At 49.6% G+C, this 14,395-nt stretch overlaps 1 protein-coding gene across 9 annotated transcripts in view; it reads left to right on the top strand.

Annotated features, from left to right (window-relative positions):
- The window catches only part of Arhgap17 (Rho GTPase activating protein 17), a 47,325-nt gene extending 36,186 nt beyond the window's left edge, over positions 1-11,139 (top strand). For 3 of the 9 annotated variants that reach the window (XM_048789680.1, XM_048789681.1, XM_048789683.1), the window contains 3 exons: positions 2,512-3,132; positions 4,095-4,118; positions 10,302-11,139. In XM_048789680.1, the coding sequence (XP_048645637.1) occupies positions 2,512-3,132; positions 4,095-4,118; positions 10,302-10,432 (776 nt within the window). In that variant the 3' untranslated portion in view covers positions 10,433-11,139. Of the gene's footprint in view, positions 1-2,511; positions 3,133-4,094; positions 4,143-5,844; positions 5,894-10,301 lie in introns of all 9 variants that reach the window. The other 6 variants (XM_015491182.2, XM_048789682.1, XM_015491181.2 and 3 more) reach the window with 4 other exon arrangements.
- Positions 11,140-14,395: the final 3,256 nt, after the last annotated feature.

Genomic DNA, 14,395 nt, shown 5'->3' with positions numbered 1-14,395 from the left:
GCACACACACTCAGCGGGACACCCTCCAGCCGTGGCACCGAGCATGTAATAGTGTTGCACAGGTTATGTGTGCAGGTGCAGGGGAGTTACAGCAAGACACGTGTCAGCCCCTGTGAACAGAAAGAGGCAAGTCAATAGAGAAGAGCCGAGAGGAAGTTCCACCACAGGCAGGAGTGGGCCGCAGCACCACACAGGGAAGTCATCTGTCCTACTCCAGGGTCAGGGCCTTAGAGCAGCACCTGACAAAAACCACGCAGGAGCAGGACCTCCTGGGCCCCGGTGTGGAGGTGCATTAACCCAGCAGAGCCAGTTTTTTCTCTTATCAGATTTGTTCTTCAGCTGCTGGCTTGAGTTTAGGAACAGTGTCCAGTTCAGTGTCCATGGGACCACGTTCAGTGTCCAGGGCGGCTGCTTCTGTGTTCAGTCTATGGTGGCTGCTTTCTGGCGACACTGCTCCTGTGCTCCCCACGCTCCCCGAGGGCAGCTCCCCTGCACAGCCGTCTGCCCTGAGCTTGCCCAGCTTTGAGGGGCACCCGCCTGTCCTATCCACCTCTGTACCCCACCCCAGAATGTGTGTTTGGCCAGAGTCAGTCAGCGTGGAGGGTGCTCATGCTCAGACATGTGTGGACCATGACCCGCCCTGGTGGCTGCAGCCCATGTCCCCACCTCCCCGGGCTCTCCTCAGGCCTTGTTGCTCCCGCTTTGTGGCTGAGCTCCTGACACGTAAATCGGGTGACTGCACGGCACACACCTCAGTGACTGGTCCAGCTGTCCGCAGGGCCCCATCCTGCTCCAGGGAGAAGCAGAGGTGGTCAGTCTGGAAGGCGGCTGCCCAGCCGGGTGAGCCCGGGGCAGGCCAGCGGCCATGGGAGGGCCTGGGAGGAGTGGGGGAGCAGAGCAGCACTGCCAGAAGGTGACAAGTAACGGCCACTGCAGGCTTCCCACTGTGGCGCTCCTCTCCTGAGTCCCACTGTACCCTGAAATGTCAGGAATGACTTTCATTCTATATGAATTACAGTAAATATTACTTAAAACAGAAAATTGGACCTTTTTAAAAAGTTGCTTATGGCAACCAGGGTATGACTGATATTCCTTTATAAGCTGTTTAGCTTTTTTCTGTGGGAAAAGGTCTTCTGAGTTCCAGTATCAAAAATTCTAGGCCAACATAGCAGAGCAGACTTCACCCTTATCAACTCTGAATTCTGGGCTCTGTGAGCAGGGAGCAGGGACCCAAGCAGTGTAGGAAGAAGAAAGAGGATAAAGAATCCAGGGAGTCCACTGACATGGGTGTGAATCTCTGTTCTGCCATTTACTCACTGTGTGACCTCTTATGAAATGCTTGCCCTCTCTGTTGCTCAGTGTTCTCCACTGTGAAATGGGTGTAACAGTGCTCAGATGGTGCAGGTGATGTTGGGAGAGTGACTCGTGTTCCTCTGTGTCCTTCATTTCCTTCTCCCCTTCTTGTGGGATCAGTGAGCTCTCAGCTGAAATCATGAAATGCTCAGGTCCCTGGTTTCTGCCCGCCTCTCCCGGACACTAACGAGGTTCCAGATCTGTTTTCTCTATCCCATCCTCCTCAGTGTCAAGTTCCCAGCCAGGACCTCGGCTTGTGTCAGGAGAGAGATGCTATCACCTCTCTTGAGAGAAATAATTCTAAGGCAACTTTTCCAGATTTATTGGTACTTTTATCTAGATTGCATCTGTTAACCCAAGTTATTCTGGAATCGATAGAATTTCAGTTATTAACATAAGTCAAGCCCTCTGGGAGGAGACGGCTTGGGGTCAGGCGACTGTGGGGAGGGGGGCCACCACGCTGCTCCCCCGCTTCTTCCCGTGCTCTGGGGCACCCAGGGAGGGGCCTGGAGCAGCGTTTCCCTGGTGGTGTGGCAGCCTCTGGTAACTGCTTTTTCTTTTTTTTGATCTTTTTAAAATGACAGGTCACAAAGGGTCCGAGTGTGTATAATGCACTTAATGTTTTTTAAACACATTGTTGGTTTTGTCATGATTTTTGATTTACCATGCAGTTGAGTTCCCACTCCCCTCCACCCCGCTTCCCCTGGCGTCACTGTCTGACGTCACCAGGGTACATTTATCACAGCTAAGGCACCAGTCTGGTTCCCAGCTGTTCATTAAACTCCAGTGACGTCCGTCTCCCCATCCTGGAGGCCCAGTGCCGAGTGCTCATGGTTTCCTCTGGTCTGTGGGTCTGTGACGCTGTCTCAGTCTTCCCTTGTGTTGGTCTGACTTTGGCCCTTTGAGGAGGGGTGGTCAGGCGTCTGCAAGGAAGTCCCTCCCTTGGTGTTGGTCAGCTGGCCTTCTGGTGGCTGGACTGGGGCTCCAGGTCCTAGAGAGAGAGACAGAGGCACTCTCCCTCCTCCCAGCAGGTGCATGAGGTCAGTACCGCTTGTCCCTGTCTCCAGGGACAAGCTCCTTGGCCTTGCTCCTGGCTGAGGTGGTGCTGGCTATCACTCTGCTGCTCTTACTAAAAGTTCTTTTTTCTCCTTTGTGCAGCAGTTAAAAAACCTGCTCCAGCGCCCCCGAAACCAGGAAACCCGCCTCCTGGCCATCACGGGGGCCCGAGTGCTCCAGGAGCGTCTCAGCTTCCACCCAGCCTGTCACCAAAGCCATCCGCTCGAAGTCCGTCTCCTCCCCCACAGCACACAGGCCCAGCCCCAGGCCAGCCCTCGGCCACCTCCCAGCTCTCTGCACCCCGGAGGTACTCCAGCAGCCTGTCTCCAATACAAGCACCCAGCCACCCGCCGCCACAGCCCCCCACCCAGGCCACGCCGCAGGGGCACAGCAAGCTGAGCGGCCAGGGCCCACCCACCTCCATGACACTACCCAGTGAGCACGGACTCGAGCAGCCACCCCACACCCCTCCCCAGACGCCAACACCCCCCAGTACTCCACCCCTAGGAAAGCAGAACTCCAACCTGCCAGCTGCTCAGACCCAGGCGGTGAGTAACCCTGAGGCTGCGCAGACACATGCTGGAACCCTGCCGAGACCCAGGCCAGTACCAAAGCCGAGGAACCGACCCAGCATGCCCCCGCCCCCCCATCCTCCTGGCGCCCACTCTGCCGGGGACAGCAGCCTCAGCAGCGCAGCACCAACAGCTTCCAAAATAGTGACAGGTAAGTAGGAGTCACTCTCCCCTGCCGACCATGCTGGCCCCCAGCCAGGTGCTGTTGAGGTTTTATTGGCACACAGCCACGCCCAGCAGTCATATCTGGTCTCTGGCTGCTTTTGTGCTAGAACAGCAGAGTGGTGTGGTCGTGGCAGGTAACGTGGCCTGCAAAACTGAAATCCACAGCCTGGCCTTGAAGTTGGTTCAAGATTTCTAGTCGTATTACATGTGTCAAACCTATCTCCGTTTGCATGTTTCTAAATGTGATGACTTTTAATCCAGATGGATCATTTCTTAGTAAAGACATTCATAGTGAATGAAGAATTTCAGGTATAACTTTAAAAATCCTGATCATGCCAAGTTGAATGTGCTGGAAGGCAGGTCTCAGAGCCTGATCCTAGCAGAGTGCCACCTTCCAGTGGCACAAGAGGGAAGAATTGAGATTCCCTGCAGCCCCAGTGCCAGTCTGTTTTGAGAGGGGATGGTTGTGTGAGTGGAGCAGACCCCTAATGGGATCTCCTGCAGGAACTCTGGAACATGACCATTTTCTTTAATCATATTAAAAACCATTTTCATCTCAGATACTCAAATTCAATATTTAATTTTAAGTATGAATAGATTTTTAGTGTTTTTAAAATGGCATTAGTAGCTCCACATCAATTCTTCCAGCTATAGATTATTCTAGATGGAGGCATTTTTGGAGAAGCCACTGAAATATTCCTCTGGGCTCTCCAACCATCCCAGGTGGCTTCAGTGGAAGATGAGCCAATAGTGCACCCAAAATGGGGACCCAAGATGATAAGGTTAACCAACTTCAAATAATATCTTTCAATAGCTTTATTTCCCCCCAGGAATGTGATGCCTCCTTTGCACATGTTATCAATGGTTAATGACTTTTCTTATGACACCAGTGTTATTTTGAAAACCACAAAGCCACAATGGTTTGTTTGCTTGTTTGTTTCCCAATAGATGTCCTTCCTAGTGCCCTCACAGGTGGGGAAAGTGTCCAGGACTAAGGTCTGTACCCCCCAAGCAGCTTGACCGCAGCTCCAATGCTCCTGCTAAGCCATGTTTCGTGTATGTGCTTTGGACTTTGTGCTCCAGAGTGGCCCTTGACCCGCGCGATGGCAGTCAGCAGGCCGTCCGTGCCATAGCATGTGGACATTCTTGTGTTTATCAGAAGCACTTTGAGCTGCAATGCTCCAAATCCGGGCATAGATGTCAGTAGCGGGAGAGCTGCTTTCAAGCCATTCACGTAGGATGCTAAAACTTGTCCTTCCTGTTGGTAACACAGCCCGATGCTCTGCCCAGTGCAGTTGGCCTCCAGTGCAGTTGGCCTCCCACTGATTGACTCATCAGCATCCAACCAAGAGGACTCGAGTGACAACAGCACAAAAACTTGTGTCCCTTAAGTCCTAGCTTTATTTTATTTTATTTTTTTCAATCTTAAGTGCAAGTTTAACTGCATGGAGCTTCTTAATTGATGTCTGAAATTCTCAGGACCAGGGGGGAAAACCAGTCTTCCCCCAAGATCCTTTACTGAATTCCTTGGAATCCCTTTGTAATCCAGCATGCCTACATTACGCTTTCTTAAACCACAATGAGCTTTTTAAAAGGCGCCGTGAAGCTCATCTGAACCTGCCCTTGGATCCACATTTGCTCAGCAGAAGCCTCTCGTTAAGAGTGTGATTGCCTTCATCACAGCCAGAAGCATTTTATGGGCCATGCAGTAAGAGCACCCCAGCTTCTGCTCGAGCAAGACTCCTATAGGCAGCACAAGGGAAGGCTAGAGTGTAACTGAAAACACGGGGGAGCCACAGGCCCGAGCCCACCTTCCTTATTACCTGGTGACTGACCTGAGTCTGGGAGTGCCCAGTGGGTGTGGAAATCGTTTACAGTGTAGAGTAACTGAGCCATAATCACTGTTAAAGGATTAACGCTTTAGTACTTGTGGCACACCGACATTTTATTTCTAGATCTTTTGTTTTTATTTAGATGGAAGACTACAAACCAGAATTCCATGTCTCCTTTAATAGGGTTCTTACCTGGGTTGTGTTTATGCCAGAAGGTTGTTCTGTTGATCGGCTACAACACTGCAATTCACTGTGCTTTGTAATTATTAGGCAAAATTTTCCACTTAAAAGTAACTTTTCCATAAGATATTAGCTAAATATTTAAAAGCCAGTCTATGCTGTGAGTTCTCCTAACACAAGACTCCAGGTCACCACAATTGTCTTTGTATTACAGAATTAACCTTTAACATCTTACAATCCCCTGGATGCCCTTGGATGTACACAGAAAGCCAGCAGTTAGAGTCCAGGAGCCCACAGGGGTTGGCTTGCCTATTAGCCATTCTCGAACATAGCACTGGGCTTTTCCAGAAGGTAGTAACTTCCTTGAGCAGGGTCCTGTACCATGACATCTTGTTTTCACTTGGAAAACTTCAGATGGGCAATTTCCTGAAAACAGGCCCTTCATTTAGAGTATTTAATCTCAAAGAGCTGACACGAGGATTCTGGGATCAAGGTCAGCTCTCTGGGGATCACTGCCACCACACAGGCTTGGTGGCCCGTGCCTGGCAGCTCAGCACAGAGCAGAGCTCTGGAGAATGGAGGATCAGTAGGGTTTTAACTTCCCAAGGGAACAGTGTTCATCTTGCTGTGTTTAATAAGTTTTAGCAAAGAGTATTCTAATTTAAACATTTCATTAAATAATTTAGATGTATGACCTGCCATATTCAGTCAGAACTGAAATTGGAATATGTAATGGTAAGGAAAAGGCACCTGATTGGCCAAAGCATTTTTGCTGCTGTCTGATCATATTTGTGCACTAATGCCTGTTACTAACCAGTCTCCCTAACCCTGCCTGCTTGCACCCCTACTAATAGTGCATGCACTAAGGAGGGCGGCTTGTCCATGCTTGCTGTGAGTCATCCTGAGTACTAAATGTGTGCACAGATGTGGATCAGGTGCCACAGGGCCGGCCTCATGACTTCTATGACTTCTATTCTTTCCTCTATTGAACAGGCTTGAGGTGTAGTAGAAACAACATACACTGCACCGTCAAGCATACCTGACTTAGCGTTTTAGCTCTCTGTTACACTGGGCAGGGGACAACCTGGTTGACCTCGGAAGTGGTGACACCTGGTAGAACTGATGAGGGGATTAAACTAGGTGAAATAGGAAGTACCTGTTACAGTTCATAACACCCAGGGTCAAATCTCTGGCAGTTGTTTATTACATTTATCTAAACGAAAATGTTTTAGATCAAAGTCACATATTAGATGGATTCCTAAGTCAACGTTTATAGAACTTACATGCCAGACCCAGCCTTCTAGGACCCAGAGCCAGGAGGTCAGGAGCAGGGCTCCTGTGTCCATATTTCAATTTCATGCACAACTTGGTTTTCCTATTAGTGTTTTTGTGGGTTAGAAAGACAATACCCTGCAGGAGAAGACATTTCTTACTGTAGGAAGAGGAGTTAGGAGAATACCCAGGGTCACAATGACGAGTCACTCTCAAATGCCCATAACACTGGACAGTTTGCTGGCTCTCCAAGCGTCCTCTTTTAAAAATCAAACTGTTTATATTGTGAAATAATACATTCTTTAAAAATAGTATGGATGGATATAAAAAGAAATTTTGAGAAATAGAAATAATAAGAACTTACAGTTCTATAATTGGGGAAGTCTATTTTTATTCTACTTTTTAAAAATTCTGGGTTTTCTGAAGGCAAGGAGGTGTGTGGTCACAATTATTTTGACGTATACAGATTTTGATCCTGCGTTATTTTATTTTACATCTGTGGTCTTTGCCATCTATGTTAGATGACAGCATAATATTTCATCTAGCAGATGGATCAGTACTAAGTGGCTTGTTCTTCTATTGGCAGTTTACTTTTAACAAGTAGATAAGAGAAATTGTGTCAAGTTAAATATCCAGTGAGACTTGAACAGAACCTCTCCTAGAATAGTAAAAAGTTGAGTCAGTGTCTTTCATGGATAAGAATATTGCTTTTAGTCTTAAGGAGTGGTGAGGCCTAGAAGGCAGCCGTGCCTGTGGTCCCTGGGTCAGAGCTGAGGGATGGACAGTGGCGGTAGGGCTTGTCCACTCTGCAGCTGAGCCTGAAACTCTTCATTTCAAGAGTGGATTTGGATCCACTTGCTCTCAGATGACCTTGCCCTCTTGAAAGATAGATTTATGACCAAAAGCACGCACTCAAAATCGCAAGGGTGACTGACTGTCCTAGAATCATACCCTAAGTATCAGGTTGCCAGCATAGGCCCTCAGAGGGCCTGCTTCCTGGAGGGAGACACTCAGGTCAGGAGGACCTGGGCTACGTGTGTCAGAGGCCCAAACCCAGGATGAACCATCTCCATTCTGCCTTTGGGCGGAGTCTGGTTACTGGGAGTCTCTTTTCCAGTTTCTTGGTGGTTGTTAGCATCTGTTGTGAACTTAATTCCAAGCAATATGCACAAAGACCAGCCCTTCTTGGAATGCAGATAGTGTATATATATTCATAGGCGGAGGGTTGGAGAGACTTGGATTCTTTCATCTATCTTTAAAATAATTTTTTCTCCTTTTTATTACAATGCACCAGAAAGTTTAAGACTGAAGCCATTAGCTCCTCAGGTGACATCTTCTTTTTCAGGATCCTCACCCAAGAGCTCCCACACTCCCTTAGGGAGGAGGAAAAGCATTATGTAGATCACAGCCAGACTCTAGCTACGTGGCTTCGATCCCTTCAGACCTGCACTCTCCCGTCCCCTGGGACAAGGAGCAGAGCCCTTGAGCGGCTGTCTGCCACCCCTCTCTCCCCAGTGAAATGGTGAGGGTTGATTGGCAGGGTGCGTGGGGAGCACTTAGCAAGCCCAGTGAGTCCTCACGACCGGCGTACTCCCTCTCAGAATCCTCGCTGCACACATTGCCTCCCTCCTTCCTCCTTGTTGTGTGCAAACAGATCCACTGTTTGCTTTCACAAAATGATACACGGAAGAATGAGAAAGGGGCTTGGGGAGCCGGGGGGACGGACAGGAGCAGGTTGAGGGATTTCCCTAGGCCCTACTACACATTTTCCCCCGGATATAGAATTGTCTTCATTATAAATAGAAAAACTCAGAGAAGTAAAAATGGAGATGTTGTCCATGATGTGTGAGGTCTTATATGTAAATATAGATGTTAACAAGTAGAAACCCAGTCCATATGTACAGGGTCTTTGCCTTGCGCATGCCCCCCAGGTTCCTTGTCAGCTCTGGGGGCTGAGAGGAAACACTGCTGCTTGGCACCATCTGTATTGTTGGGTCGGGACCACAGGGAAAGGGTTTACAATTTCCAGTGGTTTTTTTGTTCCACTGTTGCCTTGAGTCCTGGCTGCAGTTGCCTAAGGACATTTAAGAAGGGAGGGTTGGTCACACAGGGTGACTCTTCCATGCAGCCATCCAAGTGTCCAGCCACGATGTGTGAAGTCTGCTGTTTGTCAGTGGTGCTTCTAGGTACTGAGGATGTACTGTGAACAAGACAGATGTGCACTCTGTCCTGTTGACTTCCATTCTGCTGAGGACCATTCTGAGACATCCTCAGTTCTGTGCACACAGACTGCTTCTGACTGTGCCATTGTACAGAGCACCTCAGCCCAGTGCAGTGGGATTTATAGTTATCTTAAGACCTAAATTGTCTGAAATGACATTGAGCGCTTGAATTCTTTAAATTCCTCCATAAATCTAGGAATTTCTCTGAGTTGTGATGCACAGCAAACCCTGAGGGACAAGTCTGCCAACCCTCCTAGAAGTCACTGTGAGGAAAGGGGTGCCCCAGGGAGAACTGTAGGGACAGGAGTGTGGAAGGGGTTGGGGACAGGGGTGAGTCTCAGAGCAGTGAGAAGGTGCACAGGCATTTATTTGCCTGCTGTGCCTGCGTGGATGAGGAGCGGGGGAGACAGAGGCACTATCAGAAACAGCTCCAGCAGGGGCAGCCTGTGCCAAGAGCAGGGAGAGCCGCCTTCAGCCCACCTGGGAAGTGCTCCAGCAAGCCCACCTTCCATGTGGTTCCCTCCCCACACCCTCCAGGACAGCTCTAACCTGACAAAGTAAAATCACAACATAGCCAAACATTTCTCTTCCCTCAAATACCTAACAGAGCTTTTCTCATAATTTGCTAGAGCTCACCTCTACCTGACACTGAACCTTAAGGTTGGGCCCCCCCACTTGTCCACAGGCTTCATTAACACCGTGTCTGTATTGTTCATTGTTGTGTCCTCAGCAGGTAGAACATGGCATGTGGTCAGTGCTCAGTAAATATGTAGTATTTGTTCATGAATGAATGAATTTAGGACCCACTAACCTCTCTGGGAAGAGAGCTGTGGTGGATGAAGGTGTCTTATCAGCATGAGCATGAGGGACAGTGGCTTGAGAACCATATATTTTCCATCTTACTAAAAGGAATTCTGGGGCTGGGAACTTGTATAACTCATGGTAGAGCATTTGCCCGGCATGTTTGAGGCCCAGGGTTGCATCCCCAGCACTGGAGAGCGGGGGGTGGGGGGGAGGATCAACCAAAAGAATTTCAGCCAACATAATAAGACATGAAAAGGGAATTTGATGTATAAGTATTAGAGAAAACTAATATTTATAGGAGATTTGGTAGTCTACTTCAGTTATTGTCAACCAGGGATGATTGGGCCCCCAGCAGACACTTGACAGTGTCTGGAGACTGTCAAGACAGTCACCCTAGGGGAAAAGAGCCATCTAGCATTTAATAAAGTAAAGTCCATGGATTCTGCTCAATATCCTATAATGCACAGGACAGCCCCACAACCCAAATAATTCAACCCCAAATTTTGCTAGCCCAAGGTTGAGGTCATAGCATTGGTAACAGGAGGAATCCCTGCTGATAGGAGATTTCATCTAGTGCATCAGAGGCCTTGATAAGGAAGAGGTTTCCTTTCTTCAGTCAAAAATCCTCTGAGGGCTGCCCAGGTTCACAAGAAGGAGCACCAGAGGGGATTGTGCCATGAGGGCCACTTTCTGGGATCTCCAAGGCTTGACTCAACTTCTCAGGGCTGCTGAGGTCTCTAGCAGGGGACTGTGTGCATGGGCTGACTCACCTTCCCAGCCTCGTCCCCGGGGCTCCCACACGTCGCCCCTCGTTGATACCATGTCTCCTTGTGTTTTCTGTCCAGACACCAATTCTAGGGCTTCAGAACCGCTTCGCAGCATCTTTTCTGAAATGCACTCAGACTCCGCAAACAAAGACCTGCCCGGCCACATTCTGCTGGATATAGACAATGACACGGAAAGTACCGCCTTGTGAAGAAAGCCGCTCCCAGCCGTCCCTCCCACCCTGTGGGCCGGAACCAGGCTGGGCAGACCAGACAGTGAATAGCTTTCAGTGGAGGAGAAAGGTCCTCCCATGCAGGACCTGGCCTTTTGCACAGCCCAAGGAGAGCGTGGAGGCCCACACTTCAAAGCTGCATGACCTGGGTCTTGAAGAAGTTGGCTTTCTTTACCTGGGAGGGCAACCATGGCAAAAAGTCAAAAGCAAAGAAGAACCTGGAGAGGACCAGCCTTCCTGCCGAGCAGTGCATAGGAAGCTTTGGCCACTGCTGTGAACGCAGGCGGCACCCACAGCAGCTCCGAGCGAACGAGAAGCAACGCGCCGTCTATTTAATAAAACCCTCAGCCATGCAGGTCAGTGCTGCTTGCTACTGGGGCACTCACCCTCGTGTACCAGGAGGGAGCCCCTCCTGCAGACTTGCTGCAGAACCGTTTTGTATTAAGTCTGGTCTGTGTCTTCCCAGTCCCCTCAGAACCGTGAGCATCGATGGTGACTGCTGGATCTGTCACCTCATCAAACTGGACGTGACTTGTGCCTTGTCAGATTGCCAGAATGTAGAGAAATGTACTGTCTTTTTTTTTTTTTTTTTTTTAAACAATGTAATTGCTCCTTGATACGGACCGAAAATTATTCTAGTTTCATGTTTAATTTGAATTAAATATATTCTGTGGTTTATATGAAAACTTGATAATTCTTGGACACAAACTAAAATGTGTGTGTGTGTGTGTGTGTGTGTGTGTGTGTGTGTGTATACGTACATACATGTGGGTACATATTGTCACTTAGCCAAGCAGAATTGCTGATGGGTCATCTTAGGAGGTCCAATTGTAACTCAAAGCATTTGAAAAAATAGAGTGAAGTCGCTGCAGTGAAAAAGGCCACCAGGTTCCCCCAGACCTCCAGGCTGAGTGTCCTGTGGCTCAGGCTGCCCTTGGGGTCTCACCAGTCCCCATCCCCTTTCTTGTCCCTCGAGGGACATAGACTGGGGGTGCTCACTCTCAGAGACTCGGCCTCCACAGGGCCAGGAAATACATCAGCAGCTTTAACTGCCACAGGAGTCCCGTTTTCAGGGACTGGGATGCTTTCTTGCCCTGCCAAGTCTTTCCCAGGATTGAAACCCTTGAGAAGAGCAGGTGGGGAATTGGAGCCAAATGAGGCTGCGGTCTGGACCACTGTTCTCATGAAGACCCGCCCCCCCAGGGCCACATATGCACAGAGGGGGACACACTGCCAGAATTGGCTGGCCAGGGCCGTCCATTGTTGGAGCTGTCAGCTGGGAGTGTCAGTGGCCTGCCCCTGGCTTGGGAGACACTGAATTTCCTTTTATCATGAACTTAAACCTGGCTTGACAGGAGCAACCACAGCTTTCTCTTCCTCTGAGTTCCCGGTGCCCCCAGAGCACTCTCCACACTTAATTGCATTGAAAATCTGCACCCGTGACCCCCCCCCCCATATGTTAAGTTTCTGCCTGCTCCAGACGCACTCTTCCTTCCTCCCCCTTTAGCTGTAGAACAAACGCTGCCTAGGAGGATTCTGTGCAGGCTGGGGCTCAGTGTCCAGCCCCTTCTCCACGGTGCCCAGCTGTGCACGGCCAGAGTCTGTCTGCAGCACCTTGGAGATGTCTCCGGAGAGGTCTCCACTGAGATGCCCGAGCCGAGCACTCGGGATGCAGGGACGCAGAGCACGTGCTTGTCTAGGGGACAGCGTTGACATGCTCCCTGCCTGCAGCAGGTGTTCGTTATTGATGATTCTGATACACGACACACCAAACCCTCATTTTAAGGGCATCATTCAAGTTTATTCTGTTTTATTCTGTTGTTCGTGGCTCTCTCCTGCCCTGACAGCTCCAGTCTTCATAAAAATGAAAACTATTTGATGGGTCAAAGGTAAATACCAAACAGAAGCTACTGTTCATCATCTTTGGAGGGATGAGCCAGCAGGGGCCTGGTGGCTCAGAATTGGATGTTCTGAGCTGTCATTGTGTCAGCTGAGGGTGGATCCTCTTTGTCATTTTGGAGCCCACAGTCCCTCCTGCTGTGCTTGTCACCTTGGCAGGCTCTTTTCCCCTCCCCACTGCTCTAAATGGGCCAGAATCTGAATCCATAGCAAGCCACCCTGGCCATCCAGAAAGGTGCTGGTTTCTAGAAAGATCCTGCTGGTTATCTGACTCCCTGATTGCTTCCTTTCCTTCTTTCACAATTTCTTAAAATGCTCTAGCCCTGTGTGGCAGACCTTTTGTCCCTGCTCCTTCTGCCTCTGCCACAACACCAGTGTCCAAGCTGTTCTCCTCACCACGCCCTGCAGCTCAGCACCCATGCGTTTAGTCCAGTACTCTGAAGGCCACAGAGGTTCAGAGAGGAACCCTGGCTGTCCTGATTGTGCTGGGTTCTGCCCCGTGGTCACTCCAAGAGTTCAGAGGTGGTTGGAATGACCCAATCCCTGGACTGTCTTATGGCCCTGGTTCCCAGGGGTCTCATGGATGGACCCCTTGTTCTTCTCGGGGCTGTAGTTCCCAGTGAGTTCATATTTGAAGGTATCAAAGCCTCCTCCTGGTTTTTCTTGCTGAGGCCCACTTCCACCATTTTCCACCATATTCTGGGGCCTTCACCCTCTTCTTCTTTCAGGATCTTCCGGATCCTGCTATGTCGTCTCTTCACTCCAGGTGGGCTCTGGGACCTACAGTCTTGGGTCTCACAGGAGACAGCAGTAGTACTCATTGACTGGGATGTTTCTAGACCAGTGGCTTCCACTTTTCCCCTATGACATGCGTGGAACTAGGGAGTGAGTCCCCCAGCAAGGCAGACTGAGGTCACCATTCATTAAACAACATGTAACAACGGTGGCATCCTGGTAGGGCTTAGATGTGAGGTGTCCACAAAAGCTCATGCGTGAGACAATGAAGGAAATTTAGAGGGAAATGAATGGGTTAGGAGGGCCTTAACCTAATCAGTGCATTAATCAATTAATCCCTGATGGGGACTAGCTGGGTGGAGACTGGAGGCAGGTAGGGTGTGGCTGGAGGAGGTGGGTCAGTGGGGGGGTGTCTCTGGGTTTATATTTTGTCCTTGTAGAGCAGAGCTCTCTCTGCTTCCCAGTGCCATGTCCTCAGCTGCTTGCCTCCACCACACACTTCCGCCATAATGTTCTGCCTCATCTCAGGCCTCGAGGAATGGAGTTGGTCATTGTTTTAGTCAGATTTTTCACTGTTGTGACTAAAAGACCCAACCAGAACAATTGTAGAGAAGAAAAAGTTAATTTGGGAACTCATGGTTTCAGAGGTCTTCGTACACAGCCAGCCAGCTCCATTCCGTGGGACTTTAGATAAGGCAGAACGTCCTGGTGGAAGAGTGTGGCAGAGGGAAGCAGCTCACAGGATGGTCGGGAAGCAGAGAGAGGTGGAGACCTCTCCACTTGCCAGATACAGATGTATACCCCAAAGCCACGCCCCCAGTGCCCCACCTCCTCCCGCCACACCCCACCTGCCTTCAGCTACCACTCAATTAATCCCATCAGGTGATTAATTCACTGATTGGGTTAAGGCTCTCGTGACCCAATCCTGACTTCTCTGAACCTTCTTGCAGTGTCTCACACATGAGCTTTTGGGGGACACCACACCCAAGCCATAACAGTCATCTATGGACTGAGACCTCTGAAACCATGAGCCCTCAAATAAACTTTTCCCCCTCAAATCATCCTTGTCAGGTCTTTTAGTCCCAGCAGTGAGAAAGTTGACTAGAACATATCCCATCACCGTCACTACATTCTGGCAGAAGCAGGTCATAGGGTCTGTCTATACCCAAGGATAGCGAATTAGACAAGGGTGTGAACCACAGGAGGTAGGGGTCATTGAGGGTCACCTTAAGGCCTATCTGCCACACACTTTGAAACATCATTGCTAATGACACTCTTGGCACAAGAGTGAGTTTGATACGTGGAAGA

The sequence above is a fragment of the Marmota marmota genome, unplaced genomic scaffold (assembly GCF_001458135.2).
Source record: "Marmota marmota marmota unplaced genomic scaffold, marMar, whole genome shotgun sequence".
NCBI classification, from domain to species: Eukaryota; Metazoa; Chordata; class Mammalia; order Rodentia; family Sciuridae; genus Marmota; species Marmota marmota.
The sequence above is the reverse complement of the archived record's forward strand: the minus strand, read 5'-3'. Positions and strand labels throughout refer to the sequence as shown.